General features: G+C 43.5%; 1 protein-coding gene across 3 annotated transcripts in view; it reads left to right on the forward strand.

Annotated features, from left to right (window-relative positions):
* LOC141172419 (NXPE family member 1-like) overlaps nucleotides 1-17,663 on the forward strand; it is a 358,423-nt gene that overhangs the window by 271,387 nt on the left and 69,373 nt on the right. For all 3 annotated transcript variants that reach the window (XM_073656628.1, XM_073656626.1, XM_073656627.1), the window contains one exon: nucleotides 10,359-10,423. In XM_073656628.1, the coding sequence (XP_073512729.1) occupies nucleotides 10,359-10,423 (65 nt within the window). The remainder of the gene's footprint in view (nucleotides 1-10,358; nucleotides 10,424-17,663) is intronic.

The raw sequence follows: 17,663 nt of genomic DNA on the forward strand, positions 1-17,663 counted from the left end.
GTTCCCCCCACTCCAGCCAGGGTCAGGGCTCAGCAGCTGCGCTCTGCATGTTGCCCCTCCAGCCGGCCTGGAGCAGTGTAGTGTTGGATGCATGTGTTTGGGGTTCCATGCAGCACTCCCGTCTTACCTGAGAGAAGGGAGACACAACACCTCGGGGTGAGGTGCAGTACCTCTGTGGCGACTGAACCCTCAGGGGCGCCACATTCCCCCCCGGTAAAGCACAGCACGTCCGCAAGCTGGAACAGAGCAAAGCAAGGATATTATTGACATGCAAAATTTTTAAATGCATTCGCATATAAGATTATAATAACAACATTTCTTCCCTTTATGGGAGGCACATTTTCTTTAACGTTGCAGGTTATATTTATCAAAACATTATAAGTTTCTGGCTGTTCACAGTCTCCAGCCTGGAGTCTATATACCCTGACGGGTACTTATGAACACAGACACTATTTTAGAAAAACATTATTAAATTTTCACACTACTGTACTCTTACGGGTGACTATTTACAGTACTTTTCGGCAGTTCAATAATGGTGCTCCCTCCGGGTAAGCACCTGTCCACAATAGGCTGGCCCAGCCGGGTCATCAGCTCTCGATGGCGAGGGTTTGCTCTCCTTCACCACCCTGTGGACATTCAGGGCATACCAGCCCCTTTCACCTCTATGCCTGGTGTAGGTGACGTAGTCACCAGGGTAGAGATTCCGGTCCGGAGCGTTATCCGGTGCTCCGGCGTCTTGCTAGTCGTAGGCCATGGTTGCGCCCCCCTAGTGAGCTGGAGCCTACCTTCTCGACTTTCTTTATCAGGTAGGCCGCAGCTCCGCGGGCGACGGTCTTCTTTCAGGACCTTGTGTTGCTCGCGTCTGACGTCAGAGCGCCCTCCGGCTCCTTCCAGGACCTGACGCTTACTGGTTCGACGTCAGGCACGGGGCGTGTCCTAGGCTTCGCGCGCTTCCAGCGGTTGCGCCCCTCTTCTTCCCGCGCGGTGACAGAAAATGGTGGATAATGGCGGGAAAACTTCAAGAATGGCGGGAAAACTTCACCACAGTAAGGGTTACAGTCTTTTAAGGCGCACAGTACCCGGTGGCAACGAGCACGCAATCCTGTTCGTGACGCCAAGTTCTGACTCGCCCCCCCAGGGCCGTGGGGCACTCGGCAGCCGGGCCTTATGGCTGCTTGCAGGGGATATCACGGTGGCTGGCCCGGTCCGTGACCCAGGGCGGTCAGTGCAATAAAAGGGGGGTTATTATAGGGGATTTGTCGTAACGCCACCTGTGGTGTCTGGTGAGGATCACCAGTGCTGCAACAGTCCTCTGAGGCAGATGATAGGGCAGCTTGAGATGGAACGGCTCCCCACAGGTAGAGCAGGCCTCAGGGCAGTGGGAAATTAATGGATGGAGGTGCGCTGGGCGTTGTAGTGCAGGGAGGGAAATGGCGCCGGCGAAGGAAGAGACGGAGGCAATTCAGTGCAGTCGTCCAGGTTTTTACTCACCTTTCTTTTAGGCAATCCGCAAGTGCACGTTACAGGTGAAGGCCTCCCTCGTTGCGCTGCGTTCACCGGCCAGGGGTTCAGTCCTTCCTCAAGCAGCTTAGGAAAGCCTGGCAGAACCCCACTTTCTCGTGTTCCTAATTTGACCATCTTTACACTTGGTCCTTCTCCCTGCTGCCCTGCGCTGCCCGCTCTCAATCCCGCTCGGGTATGCTAAAGTCCTTCCTGTACGTCGGATCCGGGACCAACCTGACCCCCTGGGGATTAGAACGCGGCAACCGATCCCTCTGACACCTGGCAGATTCGGGGCGTACGGGTGCCGTTCTGCACGCGCCGTACCCCCTGGGATCCCTTTGTAGAACGGAGCCTACTCCCTGCTCCCCTCCGGGGCCTCTATCCTGGGCCCTAACCGTGGAGCAGAGCTCTTTCTGAGCCTCTGCTCCCAGACAGTCCTGGCTGACCGTCTGTCCTGTCCACACTCCTCCTCTTACTGTCTGAACTGAACTCTTCTAAGATGGCTTCTCTTTATATCTTTACTGTATGAGTGCTCCCATGAACTACTTCCTCCAACCACACCCGCTACATGGTTCCCCCTACCTTTGGGTTCCCCCCACTCCAGCCTGGGTCAGGGCTCAGCAGCTGCGCTCTGCATGTTGCCCCTCCAGCCGGCCTGGAGCAGTGTAGTGTTGGATGCAGGTGTTTGGGGTTCCGTGCAGCACTCCCATCTTACCTGAGAGAAGGGAGACACCACACGTCGGGGTGAGGTGCAGTACCTCTCTGGCGACTGAACCCTCAGGGGTGCCACATATACATGCGCGCTCACACACACACCACAACAACCCACCCCTTCCCCATATCCAATTACGGCTCTTTCACTCGTTAGAATCTCCAGTACGAGAGGTGATGACATTTTCCACACATATCGGAGACACACACAGACCCATTTCAATGTATGCTTGGTCAATCATACCTGCAGTAACGTACATATGCGGACGTGAGAAACTGCCCTTACAGCGTATGCAGGAGCTTTCAGTGAATGAACCTACATATGCTATATAATAATCTTAAATTTCAATGTATTAAAAAATACAAAATTAGGGCTCCCGAGTAATTTTAATAACCAGCAGAGGGAAAGCTGAGGGCTGATGTTATAGTCTGGGAAGTAGCCAATAATCATGGCCCCTTCCTTTGCTATTAATACCAGGCTGCAGCAGTTCGCTTAGCCTTTTCTGGCCATGCTACAAGGGGACCCCAAAAAAAAATGACATGGGGTCCCCCTATAAATTGGCGGACAGCTGAGACCTGATATTAATAGCCTAGAAAGGGGCCATGGTTATAAGCCCCCTCCCAGGCTATAATATTGTGACACCCTCCCTGAGCGGTGGGGTTACTCGGTGCCGGGCCAATGCAGGGCGGTGGTGCAGGGTGTCGTCGTGGCCGTGACCCGGTCCGTGCCCAGGGCTGTCACATGAAAATAATGGGCTTTTTGGGATAAGTGGTTGTTCGACTACGCCACCTGTGGTTTCTGGTGAGGGCCACCAGTGCTACAACAGTCCTCTGAGGCTGGTGTTCTGGCAGCTTGGTTGGTACTACTTCCCACAGGCAGAGTAGGCCTCAGGGCAGTGTTAGATGAACTGTGTGGAGAGATGGTGGGTGCAGTGCCGCGCAGGAATAAACAAGAGGAGGCGATGAATGAAGTCATCCGGGTCTTTACTCACTTTAAATGAATTTTCAGCCCCAAAGCTTCTCTCTGCTACACACGGCGTACTGCGGCCACCAGGAAGGGGGGTTCAGCACTTCCCAGGTAGATCACTAGCACCCGTCAAGACCTCGTCGGTGTGTTCCTCTCCTGCTCCTTCTCCTTCTCCTCCCACTTGTGTCCCTCCCTGGGATCCACTAAGCCGCCGGGCTTTTCCAACAGTGACGTGAAGTACACAGTCAGATATCGGGGGCCGGTCTCCCCTCTTGCGGCAGGAATCCCTCTGGCTAGGCCAGAGTGAAGAATACAGGTGGCGACTCCGCTCCGTCCGTATCCCCCTGGGATCCTTTCGCCTATGGAGCCTATCTCCTCTGCTCCCCTCCAAGGCCTACTTGGAACGGGACCCTGACCGGGCAGAGACACTGGTTAACTCTGTCCCGCTCCTCGTCTCAAGGCCCGAGAACGAGGACCGTGAATCTTCAGCCAGCTACAGACTCCTGATGGACCCTGACAGAAGACCACAATCAAAGACCTTGAACCTAAGATGGTCGAATCTTATATAGATTCTATAAGTGCTTCCTGTAAGTGTTTCCACCACCCTCACCCACTACTTGGTTCCCCCTATCTTTGGTTCCCCCCATCTCCTCTATCCCGGACCGGAGCAGCACCCTGGTGCATTTAGGCCCCCTACAGGACAGGAGTGGTGTAGTGTTGAGTGTGAAGTGGGGTCTTGTGTGATGCTCCATCCTTACCCGGGAGAGGAGATACCACACCTCTATCTGAGGTGCAGTACCCCTGTGGCGACTGAACGCTCAGGGACGCCACAATATCAGCCCTCAGCCGCCCCATATTTGGTGCATCATATTTGTGCGCCTAATCTGGCCCTTAGCTTCACTCTTCCACGCTGCCCTGGTGCAGTGGCAGGGGTAATTGTGTTGGGGTTCAAGTCAGCGCCAGTTGGCATGAAGCTTAGGTTAGTAATGAGGGGCATCTATAAGACACTCCCATTACTAACCAACAAAGAGTTAAAAAATAATAAAAAAATAAACACACAAACACCACGAAAAAATAATTTAATCGAAATAAACCACACCATTTTAATAAATTCTTAATTTACTAAAAAAAAATAATAACCTGTCCACGTTCCAGTGCTGATCTGGAGATGTGACAGCTGTGCATGGCTGCTGTATACTCACACTGCCGGGAACACATCCTCTCCCAGCAGTGTGAGCCCCTGACTGAGGTCACCGGAGTGCATTAGTGCATTAGTGCAGCTCCGGTGGCCTCCTTTACGGCCCCGCTGTACTGTGGGAATTTCTCACGGTCAGCGGGGCCGTAAAGGAGATCACCGGAGCAGTGCTGCCTGAACTCCGGTGAACTCCGTGATGCAAAGACGGGGACGCTTTACGGCCCCGTCATTGTATCGGAGGCGCTCATTTAGAGCAGTCACATTTTATGTGGCTGCTCTAAAATGGATATCTTTGTGGGACACTCGTGGACTACTACGGAGAGGTAAGGATAAGGTTGTGGTTTATTATTTTATTTTTTTATTACAGGAGATCAATGGCTTAGGGGAATTAGGTGTCTAGGTGAGTATAGGTGTATTTTTTTATTTTATTTTAGATGGCGATCGGCGGAGACAGGTAATGTATGAACTAATTTATTTTTAGGTAACCACTGGCCACCAATTAAATTTATTTATTTAATTTATTGGGGACCAAAAAAAAAGGGAACAATAAATTAATAAAAAATGAAGTGGACAAAAAAAAAAAAAAGGGGGGCCCAAAAAAAAATATAGGGGGGCAAAAAAAAAATAAATGAATGAATGTGGGCAAAAATATAAACATATGTGGGCAAAAAATATAAACATAGGGGGGCAATTTATGGGGCACATTAGGGGCACTTTTAACAGCAGGATCAGGCTGATGGGAACTACTGCTCCCTTCGAACTGATCCTGCTGGCATTAGTGGACAGGGGACAGACATAGGCCGATGGGAGTAGTAGTGTCACATCGGCCTATGTCTGCCTGGAAACACGAGCAGACAGACCCCACACAGACCCCACACAGACACACACAGACCCCACACAGAGACACTTACCACACTAATCATGAAAGCCACATTCAGGTCCATTTGTTTATACCACCCCAGGTGCTCAGCCATGATCCAGGAAGACAGGAATAGTATGGGATTCTCGTCTTCCTGGATTATGGGATGCTCATGGGATGGCAGGAACGCCCCCACATGAGGTCACTTCCCATTTGCTGTGGTTTTGTGCTACAAAATCGCAGCAAATGCACTTCAAATCCGCAAGTAGTTTTACATATTTGCGGATTTGAAGCGGCTCAATGCAAGTCTATGGCGGCCAAATCGCAGTGATTCCGTAAAATGAATGGTAGGGCTGCGGATTTTTCCGCAATGATAATCCGCAGCGGAAATTTCCGCAGCATGTGCACAGCACATGCGAATTATCATTGGGGAACATTGCAGACCTCCTACCAAGCATTTTGTAAGCGTTTCTGCGGCAAAATTGCTGCTGCGGAAACTCTTAAAAACACATCGTGCCTAAATCAAATGGAATAAATTAGCAGGCAGGAGATGAGAGAAGTTTGCTACCAACACGGCAGGAAATTGAATAAGAAAAGGACATAGCAAGCATAAAAGAGAGACACACAGTTGTGAATGAGGTTCAATCAAATGCAGGCTATTGCAGGATGAAGACATACCAAGCATGAAAAAGAGACACACAGTTGTTAATTGGGTTTAATCAAAATGCACGGTATTGCAAGATGAAGACATTCCAAGCATAAAAGAGAGACACACAGTTGTGAATGGGGTTCAATCAAAATGCAGGCAATTGCAGGATGAAGACATACCAAGCATAAAAGAGAGACACAGTTGTGGATGGGGTTCACTCAAAATGCAGGCTATTGCAGGATGAAAACATACCTGTGAATGAAGCAGATAGATTGTCAGATCAGAAGTGATGGCAACACTGAAGAATATACAACATGAGACTACATTTCAGGATTTCTGGGATATTTCCGTTAGCTACTTCGGAAACTGCTACTTAGGATAACTGTTCAGAGACCATGTACAGGTATGGGTGAGTTTTCTCACTATGGATAGCATATTACGTGCATCCTGCCAGGGATTATTGCCTCATACACCTTGCTGCTGCAGCCAGAAAAAAAACTATTCAATTCCCTATTGATACCTCTGTTAGCTGCATTTAGAAGAGGGAGAGGTGCTAGGTATCATCTGCTGGAAATGAGTGTTCATTCTGTTCGCATACTTCTCTTCCACAGTCCATAACTTGATTGATACTTTCCATACACTCATTGACTGATTCATAAATTTTACGGTGATCTGTACTCAGAAATTCATCAAAGCAGGCAGGGTTGCTTGTGTTCCTTCACAGTTTGGTGCTACCATGTACAAAAAAAATCTCTTTGGGGCCGGTTAAAATCTATTTTATATTCTACAATATTAACTATCTTATCTGCAATTTTTGTATGGGTGAGCTATCACATTATAGATAGCATATTACATGGATAAAAAGAAAAATGTACCAGCTCACCTCGGCTCTAGATGTGTTAAAGTCCAGATGTCTGAAAGGACCAGCTTGAGATGAAATGTAATGAAGAGAATATATCCAGCTTCCAAAAAAGTGCAAAATTTATTGAGTGGAGGAAAATAAAAACTTTGTACAAAACATGGTATTCATGGAATACTGCACAGATAGCGTATCAACGCATTTCTAACGCACATTGAGTCCTTTATCAGAGCCGCAAACAGAATGCCACCAAAGCATTTAACTAACTGGTAACCAATGAAAATGCATCAGAACATCACATGGTAATAACTAAAATCACAGGTGTGCAATGCATGTTTTAAAACCATATTAGCCTAAAAACAAAAAGCAAACTCATAAGTAGCTATATAGGCAAGAAAGGGAAAGACTGTGGCACAAGTAAACAGATATCCAGAAAAATGTCCTTTATTTAGATCACTTCAGTAATGGAACATTAACTCTTTCTGCATGTTAAGCCCAGCAGGATGACAAGTGTTCATCCGTATTACATGGATACAGCCAGGGATTATTGCCTTATACTTCTTGCTGCTGCAACTATACAAAAAAAATCTATTATATTCTCTATTTATTCGGCTGTTAGCTGTATTTAGAATAGGGTCAAGTGCTGCTGAAAATCAGTGTTCATTCTGGTCACATACATCTCTTCCACAGTCCATAACTTGATTGATTTGTTCCATAGACTCATTGACCGATTCATAATTTTTACGGTGATCTGTACTCAGAAATTCATCAAAGTAGTCAGGGTTGCTAGCATTCCTTCACAGTTTGGTGCTGCCATGTTCAAAAAAGAAACTTTTGGGGGCCGGTTAAAATCTATCTTATATTCTACTATATTACCTTTCTTATCTTCAATTTGTGTATGGATGAGCTATCGCACTATGGATAGCACATTACAGGCATTTATTCAGGGGTTATTGCCTTATACTCATGCTGCTGCAACCGAAAAAAATAGAAAAATCTATTCTATTCCCTATTTATACCCCTGTTAGCTGCATTTACAATAGGGACAGGTGCTAAGTATCATCAGCTAGAAATGAGTATTCATTGTTCCGCTTACATTCCTTACACTGTCTATAACTTGATTGCTTTTTTCAAAAAATCATTGACAAATTCATGTCTTTAATATAATGTTCACCTAGGAATTCATCAAAGCAAGCAGGGTTGTTTGCGTTCCTTGACAGTTTGGTGCTGCCACGTCAAAAAAAAAAACTCTTCGGGGCCAGTTAAAATCTATTTTATATTCTACAATATTACCTCTCTTATTTGTAATTATTGTAAGGGTGAGCGATCGCACTAGGGATAGCGTATTGCAGAGGTATAGGAGAAATAGATCCAGCAGAATATTTCTCCTATACCTCTGTATCCTAGCGCTGGCAGAGCGCTTGATTGCTTGTTCCTGGATGGACTGAAGCCGCTGGAGGGTGAGCCGTTAAACCCCTTTTTTTCCGAGTAGGGTATTACAGACATCTAGTCCGGGATTATTGCCTTATACTCTTTGCTACTGCTGCAAAAAAAAATTCTATTCCCTATTAATACCGCTGTTAAATGCATTTAGAATAGGGACCGGTGCTAGGTGTTAACATCTGCTGGAAATGAGTGTTCATTCTGGTCACATACATCTCTTCCACAGCCCGTAAATTGACTGAGTTTTTTCCATACACTCATTGACCAATTCTTTTATGGTGATCTGTACTCAGAAATTCCTAAAAGTTGACAGACATTTATCATAGTTGACAGAAATACATTGAAGTTGGCAGAAATTTTTCAAATATGACAAATTAATTAAAGTTAACAAAGTGTACTGATTTAATGTCATTCGCAGTTTTTGTAGCATCTGTATATAAGAGGTAGTGGTGGGAGACTTGATGCTACTGGAACTGGAATTACCTCTTCAGAACTCCCCAGTGCTTTGTTTCCATCTATTTCAGGGTGCTTCTTGAAGTATGTTTGGGGTCATTGTCCTGCTGGAAGACCCATGACCTAGTATGCAAATCCAGCTCTCTGACACTGGGCACTACATTGTGCCCCAAAATCCTTTGGGGATCTTCAGATTTCATGATGCCTTGCACATAGTAAAGGCATTCAGTGCCAGAGGCAGAATAAAAAACCTAAATATCTTTGAACCTCCACCATATTTGACGATAAGTACAGTGTTCTTTTATTTGTAGGCCTCATTCCATTTACAGTAAACAGTTGAATGATGTGCTTTACGAAAAAGCTCTATCTTGGTCTCATCAGTCCCCAAGATGCATGCTGGTCCTCTAAAAATAGTGGAGGATGCCTGCAGGCACTCTATAAATTGTGAAAGTCACCTTAGGAACTCCAATTTTCAAACTTTACAGTATTAATACGAAAAGCAAAATTTGCTCACCTCAGATAGATAAATTATATTGCAGTAGCAATATACGGCTATGGGTGCATCCAAATTTTTGGCAGCCCTTGCAGTCACTGCATACGCAATCATAGTATAGGAGACCCACTCTTTAATAATGGGAACAACAAAGCACAGCCAGTTGATGGCCCTCTAACAATAGTGAGGGCCGACTGCTGGTCCTTTAAGAATAGTAAGGGCCGACTGATGGTCCTATAAAAATAGTGTTTGTGACTTTCAGAGTCCCTCCTTCATAAATTAAACAGGATGTGTCTGATCATGCCTCACACCACATGGCCAGATAAGGTAGTATAATGTTAAAATTACATTTACTGGTGAATGTATTTTTCAACGTTGAGAGCAATATGAACTTGCAAAAACGCATCAACAACACTACGTATGAACATAGCCTGAGGTGCGGAGGAGCATTTTTTTTACCTGTTATTTATTTTGCCTAATATACAAGTCATTATTCTGGACAGAATGTTTATTAACATTTTTTCCAGGAAAATCCATGTTATCTTCGTATTTGTATGTTTTATTGTCAGCCTGTGAAAGTGGTGTAATACTCTGACAACATTGTTCTCAGCAGCGACCTGGGATTCAGAGATGCTTCCAGGGTTCTTTCCTATGTATCCTCATGCCATTTCAGCCCCCTTTCCATCCATTTGACCAATTTTTAGACCTCCTCCAGACCTCCGGGGGTGTGGCTGCCAGAAAAATGCTCTAGTTTCCTATTGACTTACATTGTACTCGTTACTCGGGTTGAGCACCTGAGCATTACTGTTTGCTTGACCTGAGTAACGAAGTACCCAAGCATTTTAGTGCTCACTCATCACTAGTGTTTATGTAAAAAAAATATGCAAAAAAGTATTCATCAAAAAAATTAAAACATTAGTTAGTCTCTAAGAAGTAAGATTACATTTTTATGCATTTTTATTAAAGGGGTTGTCCTCTCCAGAAAGCTGGAGTGCTTGCCGAATCCTAATGGTGTTTAATGCACAAGTAATCGTATGTGACAACCGCTATTATTGGCAAGGTGGAGACGAATCCTAAAAGTGTGCACATTATACACTTAGGGTTCGGCTAGGTGCAGCACTTGCTGAAGATTTCACCAGGGGTGGACAACCCCTTTAATATCTAGGACTATTTCTTTTAGTGATTTCATAATGCGAGAGTAAACTTTTTTATTCTTTGATTTTAAGGTCTAATATCAGAGTTGAGATTCCAAAAGACTTTCATCATCTCCACGTACTGCAATGCAAAAATAGTAAGTATAACTGTCCCAAAGTAGAAAAGTATCTAACAATTAGTTATGCAAAATTACATTTATTATATTATCTGTACCAAATATTTCTAGCAACATGTACAGTACTTTATAGCTCCTTGGATTCATATTATTTTTTTTATAGTTTAATATGTTGTTAGGAGCAGCCATATTTCAAACATATGGTGTCTATATCCTGTTTTTATGAAGTGAAACTATGGCTGCCTTTTTTTTTAGGAGTCCTGGTTGTCACTGTTAGATATTGGATGATATAAGATCATAAAATAATGTCTCTTTTCATTTATTAGGAAACCCTGGCTCTCATGGTTGGTTTGTCAAGGAACCCATGTCTATGTTGGAACCTTAGAAATCATTTTTCACTCTGTGACATTTGTTTTTGAGGAACTATGTCACTGTAAATCTATAAATGTCAGGATGTGTGACCGCACAATGTCAGGACACTTTAAAGATCCATCTGACTTCTCCCCACATCCCTTTAGTTGATTGACAGGTTTATCCCATGTGTGCATATAATGAGAGACCAGTCAATCGGCTGGAGAAGGGTGAGGCGAACCCTGATCTTTAAACAATGTTTTCTCTGAAACACTTAAGCATTTAAGAGATAAACATACTGGGCTACAATCATGCCGTCTGATCAATGATTCCTGTGGCTAGGGCAGCATGAATCGACTCACAGGTTTCTTTTAAAGGGATTCTGTCACCAGGAATTTGCTACCTCATCTGAGAGCAGCATGAGGTAAACAAAAAGACCCAGAATCCAACAATGTATCACTGAGTTTATTGGGTGCAGCAGTTGTGATACAATCAGAGTTCTTAGATGCAGCATGTAGTATAGCTGAGAAAGTTGCCCCCACCCACACTAAGCTCTTTATGTACATTGTATAGTGACAGTGATCTGCTTATCAGTGGAGGGGGCAAAGTAGGACTACCAAGCCAGACAATGATAGTCACCAGATGATAAAACTTCCATTGCAGGTAAACAACAGCTCACAGCCTGATAAGTGACACATTGCTGAATTCTGTGTTTTATTCTTAGCTCACGCTGTCCTCAGATTACAAAGCAAAACCCTGCTGATGGATTCCCTTTAAATTCATATGAACTCACCGAAACACCTGAAGTTATCCTGTATAGTTAATGGCCCTGATTCATCAAAGGGGACGTTTTTCACGCTGGTCTTGATGAGGGGGCAGGGTGCCATGTGAGAAGTCTGATTCATTAAGAGGCGCACGCTTCTTAATGAATCAGGCATGACGCAAAGTGGTGTGCGCCTTGTATGTGCAAATCACCAAAAAATTTACTCTGGAGTAAGATTTGTGACTTAAAGTATGCCGCCGCTCATCATGAATATGACAGGTGGAGGTCATCACTACCCATCACACTCCTGCCCTCATCCAGCCTCACCCACTTTTTTGGAGCTAGTAAAAATGGCATGAAAATGCCAAAATTCATACTTTTTTTGAGCAGCCTCACAAAAAGTTGTGATTTTTCAAATCTTTTTACACCAATTATGGCATAAAAGCTTTGATGAATCAGGCCAATATTCTTAAATACCAACAACAACAGTGAGATCTGCTGGTTAAAATAAATCAATACAGCTTTGTGAATAGAACTATGTAGTGCCATCTGTTGGTCAACTCATAAGAATTACAATGGGAATAACCTCTATATACAGCTTGACCTACAGGTGCTTCTCACAAAATTAGAATATCATCAAAAAGTTAATTTATTTCAGATTTTCATAGACTTCATGACTTTTATAGAGGCATTACAAACAGTGATCTATTTCAAGTGTTTATTTCTGTTAATGTTGATTATTATGGTTAAAAGCCAATGAAAACACAAAAGTCATTATCTCAGTCAGTTAAAATAATTACCAAAAAACACCTGCAAAGGCTTCCTACGCTTTTGAAAAGGTCCCTTAATCTGTTTCAGTAGGCTCCTCAATCATGGGGAAGACTGCTGACTTGACAGATGTCCAGAAGGCAGTCATTGACACACTCCACAGGGAGGGTAAGCCACAAAAGGTCATTGCTAAAGAAGCTGGCTGTTCACAGAGTTCTGTATCCAAGCATATTAATGGAAAGTTAAAGGAAGAAAGGAAAAAGTGTGGTAGAAAAAGGTGCACAATCAACCGTTATAACTGCAGCCTTGAAAGGATTGTTAAGAAAAGGCCATTCAAAAATTTGAGGGAGATTCACAAGGAGTGGACTGCTGCTGGAGTCATTGCTTCAAGGGTCACTGCACACAGATGTATCCAAGACATGGGCTACAAGTGTCGCATTCCTTGTGTCAAGCCACTCATGACCAATAGACAATGCCAGAAGCGTCTTACCTGGGCCAAGGAGAAAAAGACCTGGACTGTTGCTCAGTGGTCCAGGTGTTGTTTTCAGATGAAAGTAAATTTTGCATTTCATTTGGGAGTAAAGATCCCAGAGTCTGGAGGAAGAGTGGAGAGGCCACAATCCAAGCTGCTTGAGGTCTAGTGTGAAGTTTCCACAATCAGTGATGGTTTGGGGAGCCATGTCATCTGCTGGTGTAGGTCCACTGTGTTTTATCAAGACCAAAGTCAGCGCAGTCGTCTACCAGGAAATTTTAGAGCACATCATGCTTCCTTCTGCCGACAAGCTTTTTGGAGATGGAAATGTCATTCTCCAGCAGGACTTGGCACCTGTCCACACTGCCAAAAGTACCAATACCTGGTTTACATACAACAGTATCACTGTGCTTGATTGGCAGCAAACTTGCCTGACCTTAACCACATAGAGAAGCTATGGGGTATTGTCAAGGGCAAGATGAGAGACACCAGACTCAACAATGCAGACGAGCTGAAGGCTGCTATCAAAGCAACCTGGGCTTCCATAACACCTCAGCAGTGCCACAGGCTGATCACCTCCATGCCACGCCGCATTGATGCAGTAATTGATGCACAAGGAGCCCCGACCAAGTATTGAGGGCATTTACTGAACATACATTTCAGTAGGCCAACATTTCGGATTTTAAAAACATTTTTCAAACTGTTGTTATAAAGTATTCTAATTTACTGAAATAATGACTTTTTATGTTTTCATTGGCTATAAGCCATAATTATCAACATTAACAGAAATAAACACTTGAAATAGATCACTCTGTTTGTAATGACTCTATATAATATATGAGTTTCACTTTTTGTATTGAAGAACTGAAATAAATTAACTTTTTGATGATATTCTAATTTTGTGAGAAGCACCTGTATCTCATCTTCCATATCTTGCACATTCCCTTCTAAGTATCTTGATATAATATGTTACGTAGTAATATTGTCTCTTAAGGTTGTGTATCTTCATTCCTGATTGGTGGGTGGTGCCATGAGTCCATCTGGTTATCATTGGTTAGAAGGCTTTTGGAGGGCAGTTTTTATAACAGTCCATTATTAATGTTTTTCATCCTGTCTGACTCCATATTGGATCCATTTTGTCTTTTTCTTCTTTGGATGTTTGTTTCTATAGGGCCAAAAGCTTATTTCTTCTTCAGGATTGTTGATCAGTTTCGTTTTTCTATGTTTCAGGGTCAGTTAAAAGAGCATAAATGAAATGTTTCTGTGTCAAGTAGTAGTACTGCTTCTTTTGCTGATTTGTCTGCCAAACTGTTGCCCACTGCTTCCTTTGAGATTCCTCCAGTGTGAGTCTTAACCTTTATCACCGCATCTCTTTCTGGCATCAAAAGGGACTCCATCAGTTCTTGTATGGCTTTATGGTGTCTTACTGTAGTTCCATTAGCCGTGATGAAATCTTTTGTCCTCCTGATTGGTCCATAGATGTGTGATGTCCGCAGTCCTCTGGGCAGCCATCTTGCAGGCTTTTGCCAAGGCAATTAGCTCTGCCTCCTGTGCAGACATGGAAAAATACAAGAGCGCAATAGGGTCTTATCCAATTAATAAATGTTACATAAGTATTAAAAACTGCTCAACTAGTAGGGTTGTGTGGGACACAACACCTATAGAGCCTGGACTTCAAATGATACAGCTTCCTATGGATATGTCAGAGAGAGGTGCTGGGAAAGGAAGTTGTTTCTGCGCTCTCTGGAGTCACGACAAACCATTAGTATGGATAAAAATGTAGGTTTATTGTCTACGCGTATCAGAGTCCACCAACTCCTTCCTCAGGACAACCATACATAACTTATTTACGCGTTTCAGAGTCCACCGACTCCTTCCTCAGAACAATCATACATAACAACAGGGTAATCAACATACATGGTATAAATACAAGGGGGAAAAAAAATTGAAAAAAGCCACCAAAGAACAGAGAGAGGGGTGTGTGCAATCACATGCCTATTACCGGCACATGTTTAGAACAGACCATCTGAAGATATGCAAATTGCAAGGATTTTCTACTAGGTAGGGACAATGAACATATGTTGAAAACTGCCAAAACCCAAATAATTAAATAAATATAATATGTTAGTATCGACGTGACATACTACTTGGGATGTGAACTGGTAGTGAAAAGAGAAAAAGAAAGGAGTGGATTGCTACCAGCAGAGCAATAAATTGGTACAATTAACAATTATGCTAGTGGGTTTATATAGGTTCAAATGACCTGGTAACTAGAATTATATCTGTAAATAAATAGAAAAATGTAAAATTATTGAATGGGTCGCTCCTCATGTTCTAATATATGCTTTAATAGCTTTATAAAAATATAAATATTTATATCCATGTTCATTTTATTTATTTCAATTTTAATAAAATTCACTAAAAACACTTCTTTGAGTTAAAATCATAGTGAGCTCACCCTTCACTGTCTGAGGAGCAGGTACAGAAAACGGAGAATCAAGAGAATGAGCCGATCGCTGCAGGAGGACACTCTGAGATGGAGTTTCCTTCACTGCTAAGTTCAGAGAGTGAGATCAAATGAGTTCAATAGTGGGAGGATATGCTGTGTTCACACATAGCAGCCTGAACAGACATGAAAAGGCAATAAACCAGGATCATGGACAGAATCATGAGTTCTAGTGAAATAGAATAAATCATTTCTCAAGTACTGGTGTGTATTTTTTGTGACTGTTTAATGTATAAATAATGTTAATTTTATTTATATTGTCCTTTAATTAAAAAAACACACTTGCTTGAGTGAAGGGAATTCTAGGTTCAGACTTCACTGCCTGTAGAACAGGAGGCAGCGAATCCAACAGAAGGACATTGCATCAGGGCTGGGAATCCCCTCACTCTGAGCTCAGAAAGTGCGGTGAATGGAGTTCAATAGCATGGAAGCAGCTCGGACAGCAGGTTTGTTTTTTTGGGGGATAGTTGATGGTATATTATAAATCTAGATGGAAAGATATGAAAACGGGAGGGATGGGGAGGAACTGAACATATAAAAGGGCACAAAATAAATATATTATAGGTAGTGTTGAGCGATACCTTCCGATATCAGGAAATATCGTATCGGATTGGATCGGACCGATACTCAAAAAGTATCGGATATCGCCGATTCCGATACCGGAAACCAATGCAAGTCAATGGGACACTAATATCGGAATGAAAATAAACCCTTTCTTTCCTTGTAGGTTAATTCTACATGAAGTAAAACAACTAAGAATAATGTAGAATGTATTATGCGAAAAGCCGGCAAATCATCAGCGGCATACACCGGTACCCGACAATTTACAACAGAAAGAATAGAGCTTCACACATAGATTAGATAGATAGAAACATGTCAGTCACATATATAAGAAGTACAGTGACAGTGTTGCTTACTGTACTTGTCATTTAGTGTAAAGGATTTATTTAAAAAAAATAATAGTGTTTTCATGCGCCGTCTCTTTAAAAAAGCCGGCCGGCAATTCAGCAGCGGTACCCGACAATTTACAACAGAAAGAATAGAGCATCACACATAGATTAGATAGATAGAAACATGTCAGTCACATATATATGAAGTACAGCGACAGTGTTGGTTACTGTACTTGTCATTTAGTGTAAAGGATTTATTTAAAAAAATAATAGTGTTTTCATGCACCGTCTCTTTAAAAAAGCCGGCCGGCAATTCAGCATCTGTACCCGACAATTTAGAATAGAAGGAATAGAGAATCATACATAGATTAGATAGATAGAAACATGTCAGTCACATATATATGAAGTACAGTGACAGTGTTGATTACTCTACTTGTCATTTAATGTTAAAATAAAGGATTTATTTAAAAAAAAATTGGCGTGGGGTTCCCCTTAATTTTAGTCTCTAGCGGAGGTTAAGCAGACGGCTGGGGCAGATGTTTGAAGCCTGGGAAGGGGGTAATACCCACGGAGCTTCCCAGGCTACTAATATCAGCCCCCAGCTGAATACATAGCCTTTACTAGCTATTAAAATGGGGGACACCCCCAAAAAAATGACGTGGGGTCCCCCCTAATTTAATAGCTAGCAAAGGCTAGGCAGACAGCTGGGGGCTGATATTAATAGCCCAGGAAGGGAGCCATGAATATTGGCCCCCTCCCAGGCTAGAAACACCAGCCGTCAACCGCCCCAGAAATGGCGCATCCATAGGATGCGCCAACTCTGGCACTTAGCCTCGCTCTTCCCACTGCCCTGTAGCGGTGGCAGTGGGGTAATAGAGCTGGGGTTGATGTCAGCTTATAATGCCAGCTGCCATCAAGCCCAGGTTAGTAATGGAGAGGCGTCTATAAGACACCCCCATTACTAACCCCATAGTCAAAGTTAAAAAAAAACCACAAACACCCAGAATAAAGTCCTTTAATTGAAATAAACACACAATTCTTTATTGTTCTAAATTAAACCATACTTACCATCACGCCCATTCCAGCTGAAGCCAACGATCTCCTGCAATAAAAGAAAAATAATAAAGCAACCTCATCCTTACATTTCGATGGTTCCCAGGACAGCTCCAACTCTGCTACATCGAGATGACAGGCTGGACCGCAGCAGAACGCTGCCATCCAGTCTGTCATCCCGCGGACACTGAGAAGCGCAGGCATGCTTGCGCTCCTCAGTGTCTCTCTGTGACGGCATCCAGATGAGCCGACAATGAACTCGGCTCACCTCATGCACGTCACTGACAGCGTGGGAGAATTCTCCTGCACTCAGCGCTTCAGCGTGAGAATTTTCCCACGCTGTCAGTGACGTGCATGAGGTGAGGTCATGTCCAATGAACTCAGCTCACCTCATGCACGTCACTGACAGCGTGGGAGAATTCTCACGCTGAAGCGCTGAGTGCAGGAGAATTCTCCCA

Source organism: Phyllobates terribilis, unplaced genomic scaffold (genome assembly GCF_046119375.1).
Source record: "Phyllobates terribilis strain yellow unplaced genomic scaffold, ASM4611937v1 Scaffold_12__6_contigs__length_324123572, whole genome shotgun sequence".
Classification (NCBI taxonomy): Eukaryota; Metazoa; Chordata; class Amphibia; order Anura; family Dendrobatidae; genus Phyllobates; species Phyllobates terribilis.